This window comes from Cervus elaphus, chromosome 7, assembly GCF_910594005.1.
Source record: "Cervus elaphus chromosome 7, mCerEla1.1, whole genome shotgun sequence".
Classification (NCBI taxonomy): Eukaryota; Metazoa; Chordata; class Mammalia; order Artiodactyla; family Cervidae; genus Cervus; species Cervus elaphus.
This window is the reverse complement of record NC_057821.1, coordinates 25543028-25562694: the sequence shown is the minus strand read 5'-3', so window position 1 is coordinate 25562694 and position 19667 is coordinate 25543028. Positions and strand designations below refer to the sequence as shown.

Below are 19667 nucleotides of genomic sequence, written 5' to 3'. Positions count from 1 at the left end.
CAAACCTGCGAGGGAGAGGGGGAGAGAGAGAGAGAGAGAAAGAGAGAGTGACCAGACGGGGTGTGCAGCCGAGTCTGGCAATGCTTTATTTTTTACCATAGCTTTTATACCCTAAATTAGTACGTTTCTAAGGGGAAGATAGTTTAACATTACATCACCTTGTTCTTCAGGAAACCAGGGTGTTCTCTGCATACTTCTTTGTTTATGAGGGTCTTGTACATTATCTTCTGGCCTTGGGGCCTATTAACATTTATGCAAGTCAGGTGAATGTAAACCTATTTTCTGTTTCTCTGGTGACCTTAACTGAAAGGTAGCAGTCTCATAGGGCAACAGTACAGAGTAGAAGTATAACCTTGTTAACACAAAAATTAATCCTTCTGCAGAAGTTGTCAGTTGCGTTTATCTAAGAAGTTTACCCCAGACTAACTCTGCGACTTTGGTGAGGCAGCCCCTGCCTAGCACTCCTGGCTGACAATTAACAACCATCTCATTGTTACCACACTAGGACTAAGTTCTTATTTCTCTAGATCTTTAACTATATTAACAATGGTTTCTATAACACAACCTTAGCACATTAAAAGCAAAAACACAGCAAGCAAAACACAGCAAGCAAACGTCAACTCAATAACCACCTTTAGAATTATTTTTCTTATGTTTTCTAATAGGACGCCTTCACCCCTCAAAAATGCTCTATGTCTATTAGGGCTTTTTATGTGATCAGGTTCTTTATGTTATTTTATGATTAGGGTATTATAAGCAATCATGCATATTAGTACCAAGGGCATAAATGCATTTGCCAAACAAACTAAAATACCAGCAAAGGAGTTTAAATTAAAACACTCCTTTTACCCTGGATAATCTCATAAAATACCACCACCTGGGAAACCTATTGATTAAAGTTCTAAATTGATTCTTATTTGGGAAGAGATCGGGGAAGGCCTTCTGCCTGTGTCACAGAAATTAGGGAGTAGTCTATTGAGGCAGGCATCAGAAAGACAGATAGCATCTTTAAGGTGAGCTGCCGGGGGCAGCTTTTCGAAATCCCTGAAAACCTGATCTGCCTTGCCTGTCAGGCTTTCTCCTCGTGACCTTGTCATGGGTGGGATCTCATGAGCTGGCCTTTTCGAAACCCCTGAAAACCTGATCCGCCTTGCCTGTGAGGTTTTCTCCCTCATGACCTTGTCATGGGTAGGGTCTCGTGTGTTGGCTCCCAGCATGCAGCCTCTGATTCAGTAGATCTGGCCCAGGAACTGAGATTCTGCATTTCTAACAAGTTCCTAGATGAAGCTGATGCTGCTGGTCCAAAATCACACTTCTAGAAACTTCCCTGGTGGTCCAGTGTTTAGGTCTCTGTGCTTCCACAGCAGGGGTCGTGGTTCAGTCCCTAGTCAGGGAACTAAGATCCCACATGCCACACAGCCAAAGAAATAAAGCAAAAGCAACAACAAATACACTTTTAAAGAATGCCTTCCACTTCCACTGATTTTTTTTTTTTTCTCATATGTGACTGTTGCTACAATCTGGAGATATAGATGTGTGTGCATGTGTGTGTGTGTTTGCGGGCACATGTGCCATTTTTTGAGTCCTTACTATGTTCGGCAGTTTGTACACTTTATCACATTTCTACTACTAACAAATGATTTAGGGACTCTAAGGAAACTGAAGCTGAGAGAGGTTTAAAAAGCTTACTCAAGTGAGAAGAGGAGCTGAAATCTAGACATAGGTCTTTGCTTCTCCTGATATCCAGAGCCTGACTCAGATACATGTTCTTCTACATTTTCTAAAAAAAAATTTTTTTTTAATTTTAGTTTTATCTGCTCAAATTTTTGCCCACTGGGGTTTTTTTGTCCACTGGTTTTAAGTGTTGGTTTTTGTTTTTATTATTGAGGTATAAGTGTTCTTTATATATTCTGGATGAGTTCCTTAATCAAGTATGCTTTGTAAATAATTTCTCCCAATAGTTGATTTGCCTTTTCTTTTTCTTAAAAAATGCCTTTTGAAAAGCAAAGTTTTAAATACTGGTAAGTGCAATTTTTTAAAATGTGTGGTTTATGCTTTCTGTATTTTATCACATAAGTCGTTGCTTAATTTACGGTCACAAAAAGAAAGAAAAAGAAATTTAGGGCATGCTTGTTACTGAAAGACCACACACCGAATATCTAAAGGCTGTCATACCATCATGGCTGCTTTCTGCCCAGCTTGCCTTAGGCACCTGGGGCTCTGAGTGGGATGTGCATAGCCCTGCTCACCTCAGGTAAAGCCGCACACAGTAGAAGTTCAACACCCCTGAGAGACAAGTCTCAATTCCCAATGTCAAAAGAGTCATGTGGGGAGGGCTTCCCAGGGGCTCAGCAGTAAAGAATCCACCTTCCAATGCAGGAGACATGGATTCAATCCCTGATCTAGGAAGATCCCACGTGCCGCAGAGCAACTAAGCCCTCCATGGAGCAACTAAGCCCAGGTGCCCCAACTATTGAGCCCCCATGCTGCAACTACTGAAGCCCACATCCCCTAGAGTCTGTGCCTCTCAACAAGAGATGCCACCACAGTGAGAAGCCTTCACACCACAATTCGAGAGTAGCCCCCACTCCCTGCAACTAGAGAAAAGCTCACATAGCAACAAAGACTCAGCACAGCCACAATAAATAAATAAATAAAATCATTTTTGTAAAAGGAGTCATGCAAGGAGTCTACTTGGGGAACAAGGTGTATTTAGTTCAGGATACACCTGTTGGTCAAGGTCAACATAAAAAGCAGACTTGAAGAGATGGGAGTGAATTTATACTCAGCACAACCCCTCAGGCTCTTATTCTTCCAGCAGGCTGTGTTCTCAGATCTGTTTGTGTTTGGGATGAAATTCAGAAAGAATTCTTTTGTTCTTGGCTTCTTTGTTTCCCACAAACAGAATGAATATTTCCATCACACCTGTTCTTTCAAGCTTTGACAATGTACTTTTTTTTAAAACAGTGAGAATGGGGTTTACTTTCTGAAGCATAAACTTGGGCCTCTGTGTTACCAAGTTGTGGTTTGAAATTAATCTTTGTTGAAATTCATTAGAGGTCAAGGATAAAGGACTAAAGGAGTTGGTTTAGGCCATTAATCTATAATGCCTTGGGAGTAGGAAGGGGTGGGGCTCAAGGAACCAAACATATTTATATATACCTAATCTGTAAGGCCCTGTCCCTGTAATACTATATTATGCTCTTCTTAAACACTTATTCTGACTTACCTCTTCATGGTCTGGATATTTCCATCACTAGATATAAGGTTTTCAACAGCAGAAACCACACCTTACTTATCTTTGTATGCCTGGAGTGTGCAACCTAGGACTATAGCCATAGAAGCAGATCCATAAACATTTAATGTTGAAAGAGTGAAAGCTCAAACACAGAAATCTTAATGTCAGGCGAGTGTATGCTCCTCGGTTCTTTGTCTCTTCACAACAAAGATTTGGAGTGAAGAACATTAAAGCCCCCTCACAGCTCTCGGGTCTTGGAAAGACCATGTTATACTCTCAGGTCTCGAACAGACTGTGTTATAGCTCTTAGAGAAATCAGTGTTACATTTCAGTGTTACAGCTCTATTTTATTTAGAAGATAGCAGGAAAATCCATCTTCGAGGCGTGAGGGCATGTCGATCCAAAGACGCGAAGAGAAGAGCACCCCATCGCGCAGGAAAGAGAGAGAGAGAGCCCTTTGGCTCCTCTTTTTATATGTTTTTCCTTCCCCCTGGGCCTGTCCTATGCAAATTGGCTTAGGCAGGAGCGCTATTCTACCTGAAGTCCTCACTCCGGTCCTCCAACCTTCCTTTGAATTTCCTCTGTTCTATCTTCGCGGCCTTTTCCCTTCCTGTCTTTTAGCCACCGCCATTTTGGACTCCTTTTCCCTATTCTAACTACCCAACATTAACAAATGAAGAAACCGGTCTCTCTATGCAGCGCATTGAGATGACAGCTGCCATATGTCTAGGATAATGCCAGGTTGGTTCTGCAGGAGAGGGAAGAACTATGCCATGACTCCTGTCTACCAGGAGCTTAATATATTTGTGGTGTTGAATCCAGGGGAGCAGTTCATCCTGGGCTATGGTGTGAGATTGTAAGGATGTACTGGGCCCCTTGTCTGTCTCTGCCATTCTAGAAGGAACAGCTCCTCCTGGGAGGGTTTGGGTGGGGACCAGAGTCCTGCTGAGACTCCATCATTCACCTGAGAGCCCAATTCGGAACATTGTGGAGCGCGGGCTGAGAGGTGAGGAAGAGCGGCTGGTTGGCTAGAGGCAGCCATCAATGGGGCACATGAACACTTGCTGGGATTTTTTACAAGAAGTGGTGGCTGGTTACTAACAACTAAAAAAAAAAAGTTTCCTTCTTTTGGATTGGAAGGCAAGATTTCAGGCTATGGTCCTGTTTATCTGAAGTGAGTTCTCCTTCATTGTAACCCTGGGCTTTAGGGGCTCCCTTGGGCACCAGGGAAGACTTGGAGGTGCTGATGGAGAGGGGAGTGATTCATCCTTTAACCTCCTACACGTCTTGAAAATGTTCAAGGGGCAGGCAGAAGTAAGTGGGTGGGGGAGGGAAATTGTGAACACAAAGGGTCACGTAAAATTCCCAGATACACTTCCTTACAGCAGCAAACCATGCACGTGTTCCAATTACCCTCATAATCACAAACGAAGGCAAAAACCACACCAGTTTTTACATTTTAAATATCTTCTATTGCAATATCTGGTCAAATTTCCAAAAGTTTTAGCTCTCTTTTACAAGTATCAGTTGCATTTGTGACAAACATAAATCATGTATAAAACAAGCCAATCTTAGCATAAAAAATTCTAAGAAAATACCACATCCACCTGTAATTTGATTAAGCATGGAAGACTCTAGCTGATATGGGTGAGACATTATGGTATGGTATTTTATCTATTAATTTTTTTCAATCCTTGGTCTTCACAACAACTGTCTGAGGCAGGGAGTACAACCACTACCCCCATCTTAAGGGTTAGGAGACAGAGGCCTAAAGAGATGGAATAAGGTTGTACAATAGTGAGGACTCATGACTCTAAAGTGCAGAGCCCCCAGCCTTTGAAAGATGGGAATAGTCACACTCACTTATCACTTCTGTTTGAGCATCCAACTCCATGTCTAGCACAGAGCAGGCTGTACATGAACAGAATCAGATCCAAACTTGGGTCCACTTGCCCATGTTCAGTAAAGCCAATCTCTTGACACTGGGTTGTGGTGATGGAAAGAGTCACACTTATTGCAGGGTACCAAGCGAGGCGTCCAGGACAGCTAGTGCTCAAAAAGCCCAAACCCTTCGAAGGATTTCAGCAAAGCATTTTTAAAGGCCAGGTGAGGGCGGGGGCTGGTATCACATTATCAATCCTTAGGCTCTGGTAGGTCTGGGGCCTATGTGCTCATGATCGTCAAGTAGTTAGTTTCTCCCATTTGGTGGTGGTTTTAGCATCTGTAAAACAACTCAGCAATGTCCATCAGATGCTATTAGCCAGGTACTTTAGAAAGGAGTGACTGCAGAGGACAGGAGAAAAGCGGTCTGTTCCCAGAAGTCCCCACAACTTCCTGCTCGGTCACAAGCTTTCTCACTGTTCATTCTCTTGGACAGGCCCGGGGGGCTGTTACCCACATCCAGGAGGTTGTACTCAATGGAGCTCAGGCTTCCCTCTCACTTAATGACTCTCCCCTCATTCCATTCCTGACACCAGACTGCTGTCCGCTTGTCTGATGTCTGCAGCTTCTCACTGATTTCACCTCCAAGGCACATAGCTCTACATCCCTTCGAATGTCAACTGCCATGCCAACAAGAAGCTTGTCCCCATTCTTAATACCTTTAGGATGGCATTTTGCTGACAGTCCTTTTGTCTGAGAGAGTTCTGTACCATTGGTAGCTCACTCTTGACAAGAACTAATACATAATTTGGAGCCTCCAAGTCATGACACTCGGTGGCCATGTGAAGTACCCATCTCCTATGAGCAGTCCAGGGCTGTGAGTTTTCATCTCACTAAGAGAATAACCAGACAGAAGAAAGACTATTCAGCCTACACTTTAGCACCCACTGCTCAGAAACAGCTATCTGGAAGTTACCAGAGATGACTGTATTTAGATCCACGGTTTCTAAACCAAAGGGTAACTTTCAACTTTGGCTAACTAGGGGAGCAGAATAGAATCACTATGAAAAGAGGTTTACCAGGATTTCCTTTGTCCCATTGGGTTTATTTCAAACAGAATTTGGACCAAACATTTCAGGGAGACAGAATGACAGGAAGCAAGCTCAGAGCAGCCCCAGTTTGACTTACATTCTCATCCCTGTTTCTCAGGACAGGTAGAGAGGGGTCAAATGGTGAGAGCGCTGTGCGCCCAAGAGAGAGAGGAGAGACGGAGCTTCCCAAGTGAGACACTGGCATTTGACTTCACCAGTATTGCTTGATTTTTATCTGAAAGCTGCAGAATGCCTGCAGACCTGGAGGGGATCCTCTGAGCCAGGAACCATTTGTCAGCTGCCTGTTTCATTTGCCTCCTGACACATGATCAGGACCTGGAAGCTGGCCGTCTGGATGTGAATGTCCCGGGCACAGGAACCGACTGTGTGTATTTGGCTGCACCTTCCTCCTTTTGATTTCTGAGTGTGTGAGGGGCTGCTTCTATCTGGTCCTTAATCATCCTACAAGGGATGCTCCAGGAGATCAGAGGATTCGGGAGTTATCTTGTTGGAGAGAGGTTAAGAAGAAGACATAGTCACTGTCTCCTCTTCTCATATTTTCTCCACATTTGGTTTATTGTACAATTCGTTTCAAGGTTTGTTAGTAGTGAGTTGCTGGACTTAAGCATAGCTTCTCTAATCAGAGAATTGTGGTACCTTTTTTAATCATTGTGTCTCCCAGGACAATACAGTGGTGAGTTTTCAAGAAGCTCTTGAAATTGCCATGCAGGAGCTAACCAGGTAGTTTGAAAGGAATGAATCTTGACAACCAAACATAGGCAGTGCCCAGGAAGTGGCAAGACAGCAGGAAAGGAATCAAACTTCTCCAAGAGTTAAACTGTAAATCCAATGCAGAGAAGTGGCTGGTTGTGGGGGAAATGGCTTAAAAAACCTGCAAGACTTTGAGAACCCAAGTGACTCTGTTCTCATATGATTGTGGGTATTAACAGTCATGTTTCTCATCATAAACTGACTACTGTTATTCTGATTTTTTACTTCCTTGTGAGTTTTGTTAGCATAGGCAGCCACTTTAAGTGGGATCCTGGCTAGCACGTAATGCAGGGCAGTTTGGGGCTTAACTGGTTTGTTTGTTCTTTTCCTATTTCTTAAATTGTGAGCTAGAGCATACACACAGGAAAGTGCAGAAGTATTTCTATACAGTTTAAAGATCAATTATAAAGGCTAATTAGTAATTCTGTTTCAGAAACAGAATGTTATTAGCATCCCAGAACCCCCATACCCTGACTCCAATCACAGCCGCCATTTCTCCTCACTAGAGGTAACCACCATCTGTGTCTGTCATAATTATTTCCTTGCTTCTCTTCATACTTTTGCCTCCTATGTATGCATCCCTAAATAATAGTTTTGTTTCACCAGTTTTGGAATTAAGGGGAGATATACCATATAGTCTGTGCTAGTTTTTTCTTTAAACATATTTTCTTCTTTTGCCCTTCAGAAAACCCAGGCCAGCAGTCATGGCGGCCAAACCAAAGCTCTGGTACTTCTGTGGCCGAGGCAGGATGGAGTCTATCCGCTGGCTGCTGGCTGCAGCTGGTGTGGAGGTTGGTTCCTGATTGGGAAATGGCAGGGGGCGGTAATCTGGGTGAGACCGAAGTGGTCCTCTTCACCTTTCAAAAGTCAGGACGGTGCCTTTCAAGCTGTATCCACTTTTTCCCTTTCCAACTGCCTTCCTGAGGTGAAGGTGAGATCACAGTCCTCTGCTTAAACAGAGGTAGGAAGGGAGAAGCCTGGGGAGGTGTTCTGGAAGCTTCCTGAGCCTGGAAGGATCTTGGTGGATCTCAAATCTGAGGAGAGAGAGGAGACTCACATTTGAATCATTCTCTCAGTTGAGACCAGCTCATTTCCCAGGGTGTTTCCAACTCTGGTCAGCACTTCAGTCCTGTTCTACCCATGGCTGTCCCCTGGAACCTCAGGCCCAGCTGCAGCCTGCCCACCACCCCTTGACCCTTCTCCTAAAGGCCTACTCCACAGGGATCTTTCCCTAACTCCAGTATTTTTTCTTAACCCTCTCTCTGACTTTTTCATAATTTTTTTACAAGTCCTTTGGAATTGTTCTGTTTCATGCAGGTGTAGACTCCCTTGTCCCTATTTGAATGCCACCTCCTCTAGAACAGGGACTTAGGATCTTCTTTATTTTGCTTTATTTTACTCCCCTTATCTTACCCCTCATCTCAAGGTTTGGTGTACAAAAAGTTACTCTGTCCTACAAAAGTTCTGGAAACTCCATCAGTAAATGATGATACCCCCACCTGAGTAATGATCTTTGGGTCCCTTTCACTGAGTATGTGAGCAAAAAGAAATGCCTAACTTGACCTGATATGGAGGGAAGAGGATGCAGAAAAGAGAGAAGATAAAAAGAGAAGAAAGGGAAGAGGAAAAATCAGGGGGCAATTGGAGGAGAGGGCAAGAGTTTGGAGAGAAGGCAGAGCTAAGATGAAGACAAGGAAAAATATGAATGGGGGCTTGGGGATATCCTTTAATCAGGAAACATCCAAGAAGGGGTGCCAGTCACATGTTAGCCTAAGCTACTTTTAAACGCATGGTCTGTCAGAATTTTCAGCTACATGGTAGTTGATAACTTTGCGGTCTTTTCTTTCTTTCTTTTTTTTTTTTTTTTGGTTCAAGGTGATTTTTTATTTGAAAATGAATTTGTATGTTTATGCAGGAAATGAAAACACACTTATATCCACTTAAAAGAGGGCCACATTCTCTCAGTAACAAATTCTTGAACAGGTGCTAATTTTTTAAACTAATTTTTATGAAATTTTCATTCTGGAAGCTGTTGGGAATTTTATACTGTTATACTGTAGGCATTTCTTTCTTTCTCTCACCTTAGGTTTATAATAATGTATCTTTTTTTTTTTTTTTAGTTTGAAGAAGAATTTCTTGAAACAAGAGAACAACATGAGAAGTTGCAGAAGGGTGAGCCTAGATTTATTTAATGTTATCTTATGGGAAAAATAAAATAAAATATGTTCCCGGAAATATTCGTTTCAGCACAGAACTCTAGAATGACAACCATTAGAAAAGGCACACAGCCTGATTGCTAACATTGACTGTTCACTGTGCCCCCAGCATAGAGCTAAATGTGTCATTGGCTCTGCCTCCTTAGCCTCATAAAAATGTATCAAGTAGGTTATGACTCTGGCCTCAATTTAGCGATAGCCTGGGTTGATCCAGTGCCAACTGGTTCAATAATCCCCATCCCACCAGAGAAGCCTTCGAGTATCCTTCACAATGATCCAGTGGGCCGGAGGAGAGGGAGCAAAAGGGAGTATGAATTAGATCTAACATATTCTCTGGTTCTCATAGTTCATATTCACTTTTTCTTAGTGGTTTTAGCAGATTAACAGAAATCATTTTACCAGGTCACAACTGTAGAATCATAACTATAGAAAAGATCCAAATTTGATTACCTTTGGAAGAAGTTCTTAATCCCTATAATTCCCCGATTTTCTCCCACTAAGAGAGAAGACTGATACTTCCCCAGTCCTACTTCTAACAGCCATAATGTTATTTTCGTTATCTAAAGAAACCCAGGGTCCCTATTGTTGCTGATAAGCAGTCATGAAATTACCACAAATTATTTTTTAAGAAAGACTTTCAGTGAGTCATCAGCAGACCTGCCATTTACAAACTGCATGGCTTTGGGCAAGGCGTTTCATGTCTCTCCATCCTGTCTCCTTGCCATACAATAAGAGAATCTTTCTTGTCCTGACTGCCAAGTACCAGGAAATCTCATGGAGAGGGAAGACCTGCTTAGCCCTTCCCCAATTCTCATCCAGGACCTTTATTATCTAGAATCCCTCTGAAGTGCCTCTCCCCCTCTTCCTCTTCATTTCTGCCCCGTTTTACTCTAAACAATGACAGTCACATAATAGTGGTTAAATACCTATGCATTGAATAAATAAATGGATGTTGTTGTATAAACTCTTCCATGATCAATCTGGTAGGAAACGGTAGGGATTTCCCTAGCATTCCTAGCATTCCCTAGAAATGCAGGAAATCCTAGGGAACCCTCCATCCCTCCCTGGGTCTGTGATGCTGTTGAGGACAGCCTCCTGGGCATTGCTGCCCTCTGTAAGCAGGGGCAGCCAGAGAGAGCACTGGGTTGGGAGTCAGGAGGCCCCCTTCTGCCGGCTTAGCTGTCCCCTCTGGGTCCGAGCAAGTCACTGCCCCAATGGCCTCCACAGTGCATTGTCCGTAATATGAACAAACTGAACTAAAGGATCTCAAATGTCCTCTCCTGTGTTCTTGATCTGAGATTTTCTTCAATCTTCCGAAGAGGATCATCGGCTCCTAGAAGCAGGGATCATTTCTAATGGCTGTTTGCATCATTCATAAACAGCAACATAGAGCTCAGCTTTAGATGTCCATTCAGTTTTGGGCAAATGTAGAACTGCCTCAGGAAATGGAGGTTTAGTAGGCTCTTGGCTAAAAATAGTACTGATATTTCCGAAGTATGATCTTGCCCAAAGAAACTCAGTAAAGTGGGTAGGACAGATACTGTTACAGATCAGAAAACAGGCTCAGAGAAGTTAAAGACGTGTCTAAAGTCCTCCATCACCCCAAGACAGGGACACTGGGGTGTCCTGTGCTAGTTCTCTGCCATCATGTTCCCACGTCTCATTAGGTCAATTATTGGAAGCATGGGAAATGAACAGTGGCCTTTGCAATTGCGCTAGTGAAATCTGACTCTTGGGTAAAGTTCCTTATTCTCATTAATGTACAGGTGTTAATGAAAATTGAAAGGCTATTCATTCCTTCAAGACTCCATGAAAAAGTACTATTTTAGTACATCTTTAAATGCATTATTTATACAGGCAGTTCATTCAGAAAGAAGAAAAATTTGATTTTACTGAACCTTGATTGTTGACAGAATTCAGTGTTTTACTTATGATGTTTCATCTTTTCAAAATCCTGCTCGATGGATACTACAGCTATTTTAGAGAAAAGGAAACTGGAGCTCAAATAAGTCATTTGCTTAAAGTCACAGGGCTTGAAGGGCCAAAGCTGACATTTGGGCCCAGGACCTGGGTTCTTGCTGTCACATCCATCCCGTTGCTGTGCAGACCTGGAGTGATACCTGTTGTACTTTTTAAAGAATTCAGACTCCATCCCTGAATAAGAATATCTGGAGGGTGGGGTATTTTTAACAACCACCTCTTCCAGGTGATTCTTATATACCTGAAACTTTGAAAACCAAAAACACTTACACTATAATACAGTCAGAGCAAATGTAGAAAGCCTTAAATAACCATGATTAGCTGACATGCAAAAACTCATGAACCTATCAAGCAAATCTCACATTTTCCATGAAACAAATGGTAGGCATTTCCTCAACAACCAGAGTCTTAAACTCACCTCTTTGGATGAAAACTAAGAATCACTCAACAAAATCAGAAGTGGACCCTCCTGCAGGCTGACCACAACGATGGAGGGAGAGTCTCTTAACCTAATCTCTTCGCTCAAACCACAGACGGACGCCTGCTTTTCGGCCAGGTGCCTCTGGTTGAAATTGATGGAATGGAGCTGACACAGACAAGAGCCATCCTCAGCTACCTTGCTACCAAGTACAACTTGCATGGGAAGGACCCGAAGGAGACAGTCAGGTACCAGAGTGCCTGTGCCGATACTTGGTTCTTCTCCAAGCTCTGTCTTCCTACACCGAGACCCAGATCAGATGCGGCCTTTCAGCCTGGAGGGAGGGGAGGAGACGAGGGGACAAGGGGAGATGCTTGTGCTACCCCAGTATGTCTTGTGCATGCTCTGAACACCTGCTTCTGGACACCCCTTCTACTCTTCACAGCAGTCTGCATTCGACATTCTCATATTCTCTCCCCACTCCTAACAAAGTGTGTTCTCATAAAATGATCTCATAAACTACTCTGTGTGAAGGTGGCAATGACTGACTCAGCAAATATTGAGCATTGTGTCAATGACCTATTACTGCAAATAATGCTGTTTAACATGTCACCCTGAAGCCCAGGGACTTGAGTCAGCAAGGACTTGTTATTGCTCACTCGTCTATGGAAGCCTTGGCGGCTCAGTGATAAAGAATCTGCTTGCCAATGCAAGGGTTTGATCCTTGGGCCGGGAAGATCCCCTGGAGAAGGAAATGGCAACCCACTCCAGAATTCTAGCCTAGGAAATCCCATGGACAGAGAAGCATGGCAGGCTACAGTCAATGGGGTTGCAAGAGAGTTGGATACGACCGAGTGACTAAACAATGCCACCAGTCAACGGGTCATCTGGGTGGGTGTCAGCATTTTCAGGCCAGGCTTGATGTATCTTGGCGGCACTCACTCCTAGGTCTGTGGTCAAGTGGTAGTCAGCAAGGGGAATCTGGTTGGGGTGCTGGCTGACCGTCAGTTGGTGAGCAAGTGGCCACCTGTCTCTTGTCCTCTCTTCCCGAGCTTGTTCTGATGGCAGCCAAATAGGGTTCTCAGAGACAGTGAAAGCATACAGGCTGTTAGCTTCTGGGCTCAGAACTGGGACCCCAGAAGCTGTTAGCTTCTGGGTCAAATCGAGTCATGAGGTCAGCCCAAGCAGCAGACCCCATCTACTGATGGGAGAGCTGCCACGCTTTGTCACAAATACTGAAGAGTGAAGATCTGAGGCCTTTCTTTTCTTTTTTACATTTCTACACCACAGGCATCCACTCTGTGCTATGCGCTGTGCTAGGCCTGGCTGAGCATGGCTGGGTTCTTTCTCCCAGGAATAGTGCAGTTTTACAGGAAATGAGTAAACTTAAAGACTTGGAACAGTAAAAATTTTCCTGGATTTGTGGTCGGGGACCTATTCAGGGGACCTATCACAAACCAAACTCAATATTTTGTAATAACCTATTAGAAAAAACTAAATATGCCTTATGTACTTATAACTGAATCACTTTTCTGTACACTTGAAACTAACACAACACTGTAAATCAATTATACTTCAATAATTAAAAAACAAATAAATAAGTCATCTGTCCCAGTATCTAGTCACACCAAAAAAAAAAGTAGTGGATCAAGAAACCCCTCACCCAAAGGCTTCTCTTGGATTGAGAGTTCCCGCTGTTTTGTCAGGATCGACATGTACGCCGAGGGCACCCTGGACCTCATGATGATGGTGGCGCTGGCTGCGTTCAAACCCCCGGAGGAAAAAGAGGAGAGCCTGGCTTTAGTCGTGAAGAAAGCCAAAACCCAGCACTTCCCGGTCTTTGAAAAGGTAGGCTGCGGGGATCCAGTTTGGCTGAGGCAGTGAGGCCCAGGGTGGAGGTCAGCGACAGCTGGGAGCTCAGATCCTCCAGGGGAGCAGGGCGGGGCTGACATCTGCGAGGGTGACCCTCCCCAGTCCCCGCCCCCCGAGTTCTTCCCCTGAGCCCAGGCGGCAGTCGGGGTGAGGGGCTGGCGAGAACTGGAGGAGGGGCATACGCAGCGCAGCTAGTCCCCTGGTCTACCTCCCAGGCTGCAGGGATGGGGGACAGTGACATCCCCTATTGCTGATAAGAGTAAAGGGTGAAATCTTAAAAGGCAGAAGCTATGGTAGTGCTGTACTGCATTTGGACCAAAACTTTAATAAGGATCCCCAAATAAATGACCTATAATTATGGAACCTCTAACCAAACAAAATTGGAGTAAATCAAAGGCAGTGAAGGACTCATGCTGAAGGTTCAATACTTTGACCACCTGATGCAAAGAGCAGGCTCATTGGGAAAGACCCTGATGCTGGGAAACATTGAGGGCAGGAGGAGAAGGAGATGACAGAGGATGGGATGGTTGGATGGCTTCATCGATTCAATGGATGTGAGTTTGAGCAAACTCCAAGAGATGGTGAAGGACAGGGAAGCCTGGCATGCTGCAGTCCATGGGGTCACAAAGAGTTGGACATGACTGAGCAACTGAATAACAACAAATTTACCATTGTTCCTTATTTATGGAATAAACTTGTATTTTTTACATCTGCAACTCAAAACATCACCTGAGGAATTTTTATATTCATTTTTTACTGGATGGTGAAAAGGCTCATGTTTGAGCTTCTGGTATCCCACTGGTACCTTATCTGTGGTGTAGTAGCCAGATTCTAGTTAATTATGACCTTTGTGTCTTCCATGCTGGTGGGCACAGTTTTATTTAATCAGCTCTAGGCTCATAATGGGAGTTCTACTCCAGCACTTCACCACCCAAGTTGTCTTGATCATCACTGTCAAATTTCCAAAAAGACTGTGCCAATTACGGCAATGTATAAGGGTGTTAGTCACTCAGTCGTGTGATTCTCACAGATGTGAGTTTGATCCAGCAATCTTCCTGGGTCAGAAAGATTCCCTGGAGAGGGGAATGGCTACCCACCCCAGTATTATTGCCTGGAGAATTCCATGTACAGAGGAGCCTGGCAGGCTACAGTCCACGGGGTCCAAAGAGTTGGACACAACTGAATGACTAGCACACACACATAAAGGTGTTAGTTTCACTCTATCCTTGTAAGCATTCTCAGAGATTATCAAGAAAAAGATTCTTAAGTAAATTTGATCTGTACAAAAAACCCCATGCTTTTGTTAAGCGTTTAGCCAGGCAAAATAGTCTTTAGTTTTATTTGATATTCTTTATTTTTCTTTCTGCAGATTTTGAAAGACCACGGAGAGGATTTTCTCGTTGGCAACAAATTCAGCTGGGCAGACATACAGCTCCTGGAAGCTATTTTAATGGTGGAAGAACTTGATGCTTCTGTTCTTTCCGACTTCCCTCTGCTAAAGGTAGTTTTAGCATCCACCCAGAGCCCAGGGAAACATAAACAGACACAAAGACTGAAACAAAATATGCCTACAGACCAATCTCAAAAGAAAGTTAAAAAGGCTGTTTTAAAAATCATTACTTCACTCATTTTGGTAATTGTCTCCTGCTCACAGAATAGGATGATTAGGAAATAAAACCCTATGGAGGGAGAAAGAAGATTTTGATTTTTACCATGAACATTTAGTGCTTTCCGTTTTCTGTGGTGCTTTGAGTGTTTTTCCTGACAAAGCATGGCTGATGGGTCTGCTTGTGTTGTTTTCTTCTCCAGCTCCTGCCAGACCACTTTGTCCCCTTTCCTCCCCCGATGCTATCTGTTCAGTCATTTCAGTCACTCAGTTGTGTCAGACTCTTTGCGACCCCATGGACTGCAGCATGCCAGGCTTCCCCGTCCATCACCAGCTCTCGGAGTTTACTCAAACTCATGTCCATTGAGTCAGTGATGCTATCCAACCATCTCATCCTCTGTCATCTCCTTCTCCTCCCGCCTTCAATCTTTTCCAGCATCAGGGTCTTTTCAAATGAGTCAGCTCTTTGCATCAGGTGGCCAAAGTACTGACATTTCAGCTTCAGCATCAGTCCTTCTAATGAATATTCAGGACTGATTTCCTTTAGGGTGGACTGGTTGGATCTCCTTGCAGTCCAAGGGACTCTTAAGAGTCTTCTCCAATGCCACAGTTCAAAAGCATCAATTCTTGGCACTCAGCTTTCCTTATAGTCCAACTCTCACATCCATACATGACCACTGGAAGAACCATGGCTTTGACTAGATGGACCTTTGTTGGCAAAGTATGTCTCTGCTTTTTAATATGCTGTCTAGATTGGTCATAACTTTTCTTCCAAGAAGCAAACATCTTTTAATTTCATGGCTGCAGTCACCATCTGCTGTGATTTTGGAGCCCCAAAAAATAAAGTCTGTCACTATTTCCATTGTTTCCCCATCTATTTGCATTGAAGTGATGGGACCAGATGCCATGATCTTAGTTTTCTGAATGTTGAGTTTTAAGCCAAATTTTTCACTCTCCTTCACTTTCATCAAGGGGATTTTTAGTTCTTCCTTGATTTCTCCCATAAGTATGGTGTCACTTGCATATCTGAGGTTATTGATATTTCTCACAGCAATCTTGATTTCAGCTTGTGCTTCATCCAGTCCAGCATTTCTCAGGATGTACTCTACATATAAGCTAAGTAAGCAGGGTGACAAAATACAGCCTTGACGTACTCCTTTTCCTATTTGGAACCAGTCTGTTGTTCCATGCCCAGTTCTAACTGTTGCTTCCTGGCCTGCATACAGGTTTCTCAAGAGGCAGGTCAGGGGGTCTGGTGTTCCCATCTCTTGAAGAATTTTTCACAGTTTGTTGTGATCCATACAGTCAAAGCCTTTGGCATAGTCAATAAAGCAGAAGTAGATGTTTTTCTGAAACTCGCTTGCTTTTTTGATGATCCAACGGACATTGGCAATTTGATCTCTGGTTCCTCTACCTTTTCTAAATCCAGCTTGAACACCTGATGCTATGAAGGCCCTCAGTTGCTCAGAGCCTCTGCCCAGAGGGTACCGCCTGTGCTTAGTCATGACTGAGCGACTAACACACACATAAGTGTGTGTGTGTGTGTGTGTGTGTGTCTGTGTGTCTATGTGCCTGCCTCTCTCCTGCTACACTGCCAGTCCTCAGACCTCTCTCTGAATCCTCACACTGCCAGAACTTACCTAGCTTCTGTTTCAGTTCCTTACAAAGATTTTCTCTAATAGGTGACCATAGGTTTTGTACTTCAAGAAGAGCATTTTTTTGGCTTTGCCACACAGCATGTGGGATCTCAGTTTCCTGACCAGGGATTGAACCTGCGCCCTTTGCAGTGGAAGTGCAAACTCTTAACCATCAGACCACCAGGGAAGTTCCAGAGTAGCTTTTCTTAATAACAACAACAAAAGAAGTACATAAGACATTTGTATAAACCAAAAGAAAAAAAAAAAAAGACCTATAATCCTACCAACCAAATGGTTCTGCGTTAGACTTCCTGATCTCTTATTTTATATTTTTCCCCCAAATGGCATCATGCTAAATATTGTTCTGTGGCCTGCTTTTAACATTTTTTTCCATTTATCATAAATATATTTACATGTCAAAGCATATTCTTCTGCAATATCATTTTATATTCTTTTACTTTTATTAGGCAGTAGAGCCACATCTTTTTGAAAAATCAGAACTTGTGTAAAAAGGGCATAAACTATGGAATTTCATTCTCACCACTGCTTTCCTATGTTCTCACCTCTATAATCTTTTTTATTGGCTCCTGTGTGCCCATCCAGTGCCCATTCCTGTTTATGCAGTTACAAGAAATATGAATTATATATTTGTCTCTCCTCGTCCCACTATCTCCCACATAGTGGAAAGTTGTGTATATTATGTTCTTCCCTGGGCTATTTTTTTTTTTAACTAAAGAACACAATGAAGTACAATCCCTGTCAATACAGGGATCTTCCTCTTTATTTTATATATAAAATATCATTTAAAATTACTGACATATTTCTTCTAGGGATATAACATAATTTATATACAGTTTTATTTTCCGAGAAATATAGATTATTTCGTTTTTCATTGTGGCAACATTCTTAGTTATCTCACACTCTTACTTATTCTCTTATAATTAATTTCTAGAAAGGAATTGATACTTCAAAAAATATGAATTTCTAGAGTTATTGATATGCACCACCTAATGTTGTCAATGATTTTTCACTAAGAAAATTTCACTTATGCCAAACAGGCCTGCAGTTGTGTTACTTTCTCAGGAATATCCAGCAAACATGTTTCAAGGGATTGACTTGGCTTCAACATGCTAGGCCTCATCAATTGAGGATCTAAGCTTTCCACCTCCTGTAACAAAGTTTTGGGCTCCCTTAAAGGCTGTGACTGCTCTTAAGACCCTGATTTTACTATTTCTCATTTCAGGAATTTAAGGCAAGAATCAGCAACATTCCTACCATTAAGAAGTTCCTGCAGCCTGGGAGTCAGAGGAAGCCGCCCCCGGATAGCCACTATGTTGAGGTTGTCAGGAATGTCTTGCAGTTCTAAAGGCAGCAGTCTTAGGATGGCAGAGTAATGAACCAATTACAGCATTGGCTCCTGTCGCCAAGCAAAGCAAATGGTGTAGATTCTAGGAATAATCAAGTAATCAAAGTGTAGATTCTAAGAGTAATGTGTCTGAAAAGAAGAAAGCCATCAGCAGCAAATGCCAAGTAAATGCAATTAAAAAAAAAAAAAGACATTCTAATGTGTGAAAATTTATAAGCTTGTCAATTGTGGATGATGGTTACAACTTTTGTGAAATTACTACTCTGAGTAAATTAAGAGGAGGTTGATACAAAACACACACACACACACACACACACACACACACACACACGAGCCTCTCAGCTCAGTCAGACAACAACTGAGCGATTAACACGGTTGACACACAGATATAAATAATACTTCAGGCAGTGGCCTGCAGAGGGCACTGTTCTTGCTTTTTGCATCTAAACTAAGACCATTAAGGGACGTGAAAGTGAAAGCTGCTCATTCCTGTCCCACTTTTTGTGACCTCATGGACTATACAGTCGATAGAATTCTCCAGGCCGGAATACTGGAGTGGGTAGCCTTTCCCTCACTCCAGGGGATCTTCTCAACCCAGGAATCGAAACTAGGTCTCCCACATTGCAGGCAGATTCTTTACCAGTTGAGCCACAAGGGAAACCGGTAAGTGGTGATTTTAGAGAGCAGGATCTCTCCAACACCCACAATGATTCTGAGTATTGGGGACAGAAAAAAGTGGCAAATACAAATCAGGAGTAAGCTGATGGTGACACTAGTTAATCCTAAGAGGAAGCATGGGGGACAGAGAGTGTCCAGAAAACATTTTGCAGCCCTGGAAAAATCATGGACAATTAGACAACCTTATTCCGCTTAACAGAGATACCTGAGGCTAGGTTTTGCTTTGGTTGAACAATTCCAACTACAATGACACTGAGATTAGATGCAGTGTTAGTTAATCTAGTTGCTCAGTCGTGTATGACTCTTTGTGACCCCATGGACTGTAGTTCACGAGGCACCTCTGTCCATGGATTCTTCAGGCAAGAATACTGGAGTGGGTTGCCATTCCCTTCTCCAGGGGATCTTCCTGACCCAGGGATCGAACCTGGGTCTCCCTCATTGGCAAGCAGATTTGTTACCGTCCAAGCCACAGGAAAACATAACTGATGAATAATTACAGAAATTGACCCGAAGTTTCCCTAGCCTTGATATACTTCTTTTAAAGGTGATAATTAAGTTCCCAAGTTGTGAAATTTGAAACTCAACCCCAGCTCAGGGCTCTGTTGGGGGAGGGATGAAGAGCTTTTTAGGGTGATATTCCAGGCCTGCCGGGTGGGGGCGGGAGTCTCTGGTCTGGAGCAAGGACCCTGCCAATGACTTCCGGTACACAACTTTACCAGCGCTAAACTGCTACTGGGATGTCTGTCCAGGCTGCACACTGGGTCTGTTTCTGCGTGTACACCTCGGTACATGACCTTATTTGTGAAATGACTTAATGACTCATCAGACTTCTTGCAGTTTCCTCAAGACCACCACAGGACATGACCATTCCCATGCTATGCCCTGTCCCATCCATTCCTCCTTCCCCTTCAGA

The 19667-nt window shown here is 43.2% G+C and overlaps 1 protein-coding gene across 2 annotated transcripts in view; it reads left to right on the top strand.

Annotated features, from left to right (window-relative positions):
- LOC122697199 (glutathione S-transferase A4-like) overlaps nt 1–18265 on the top strand; it is a 42037-nt gene extending 23772 nt beyond the window's left edge. For both annotated transcript variants that reach the window (XM_043907729.1, XM_043907730.1), the window contains exons 2-7: nt 7667–7772; nt 9102–9153; nt 11711–11843; nt 13302–13443; nt 14837–14968; nt 17954–18265. In XM_043907729.1, the coding sequence (XP_043763664.1) occupies nt 7686–7772; nt 9102–9153; nt 11711–11843; nt 13302–13443; nt 14837–14968; nt 17954–18076 (669 nt within the window). In that variant the 5' untranslated portion in view covers nt 7667–7685 and the 3' untranslated portion in view covers nt 18077–18265. The remainder of the gene's footprint in view (nt 1–7666; nt 7773–9101; nt 9154–11710; nt 11844–13301; nt 13444–14836; nt 14969–17953) is intronic.
- Nucleotides 18266–19667: the final 1402 nt, after the last annotated feature.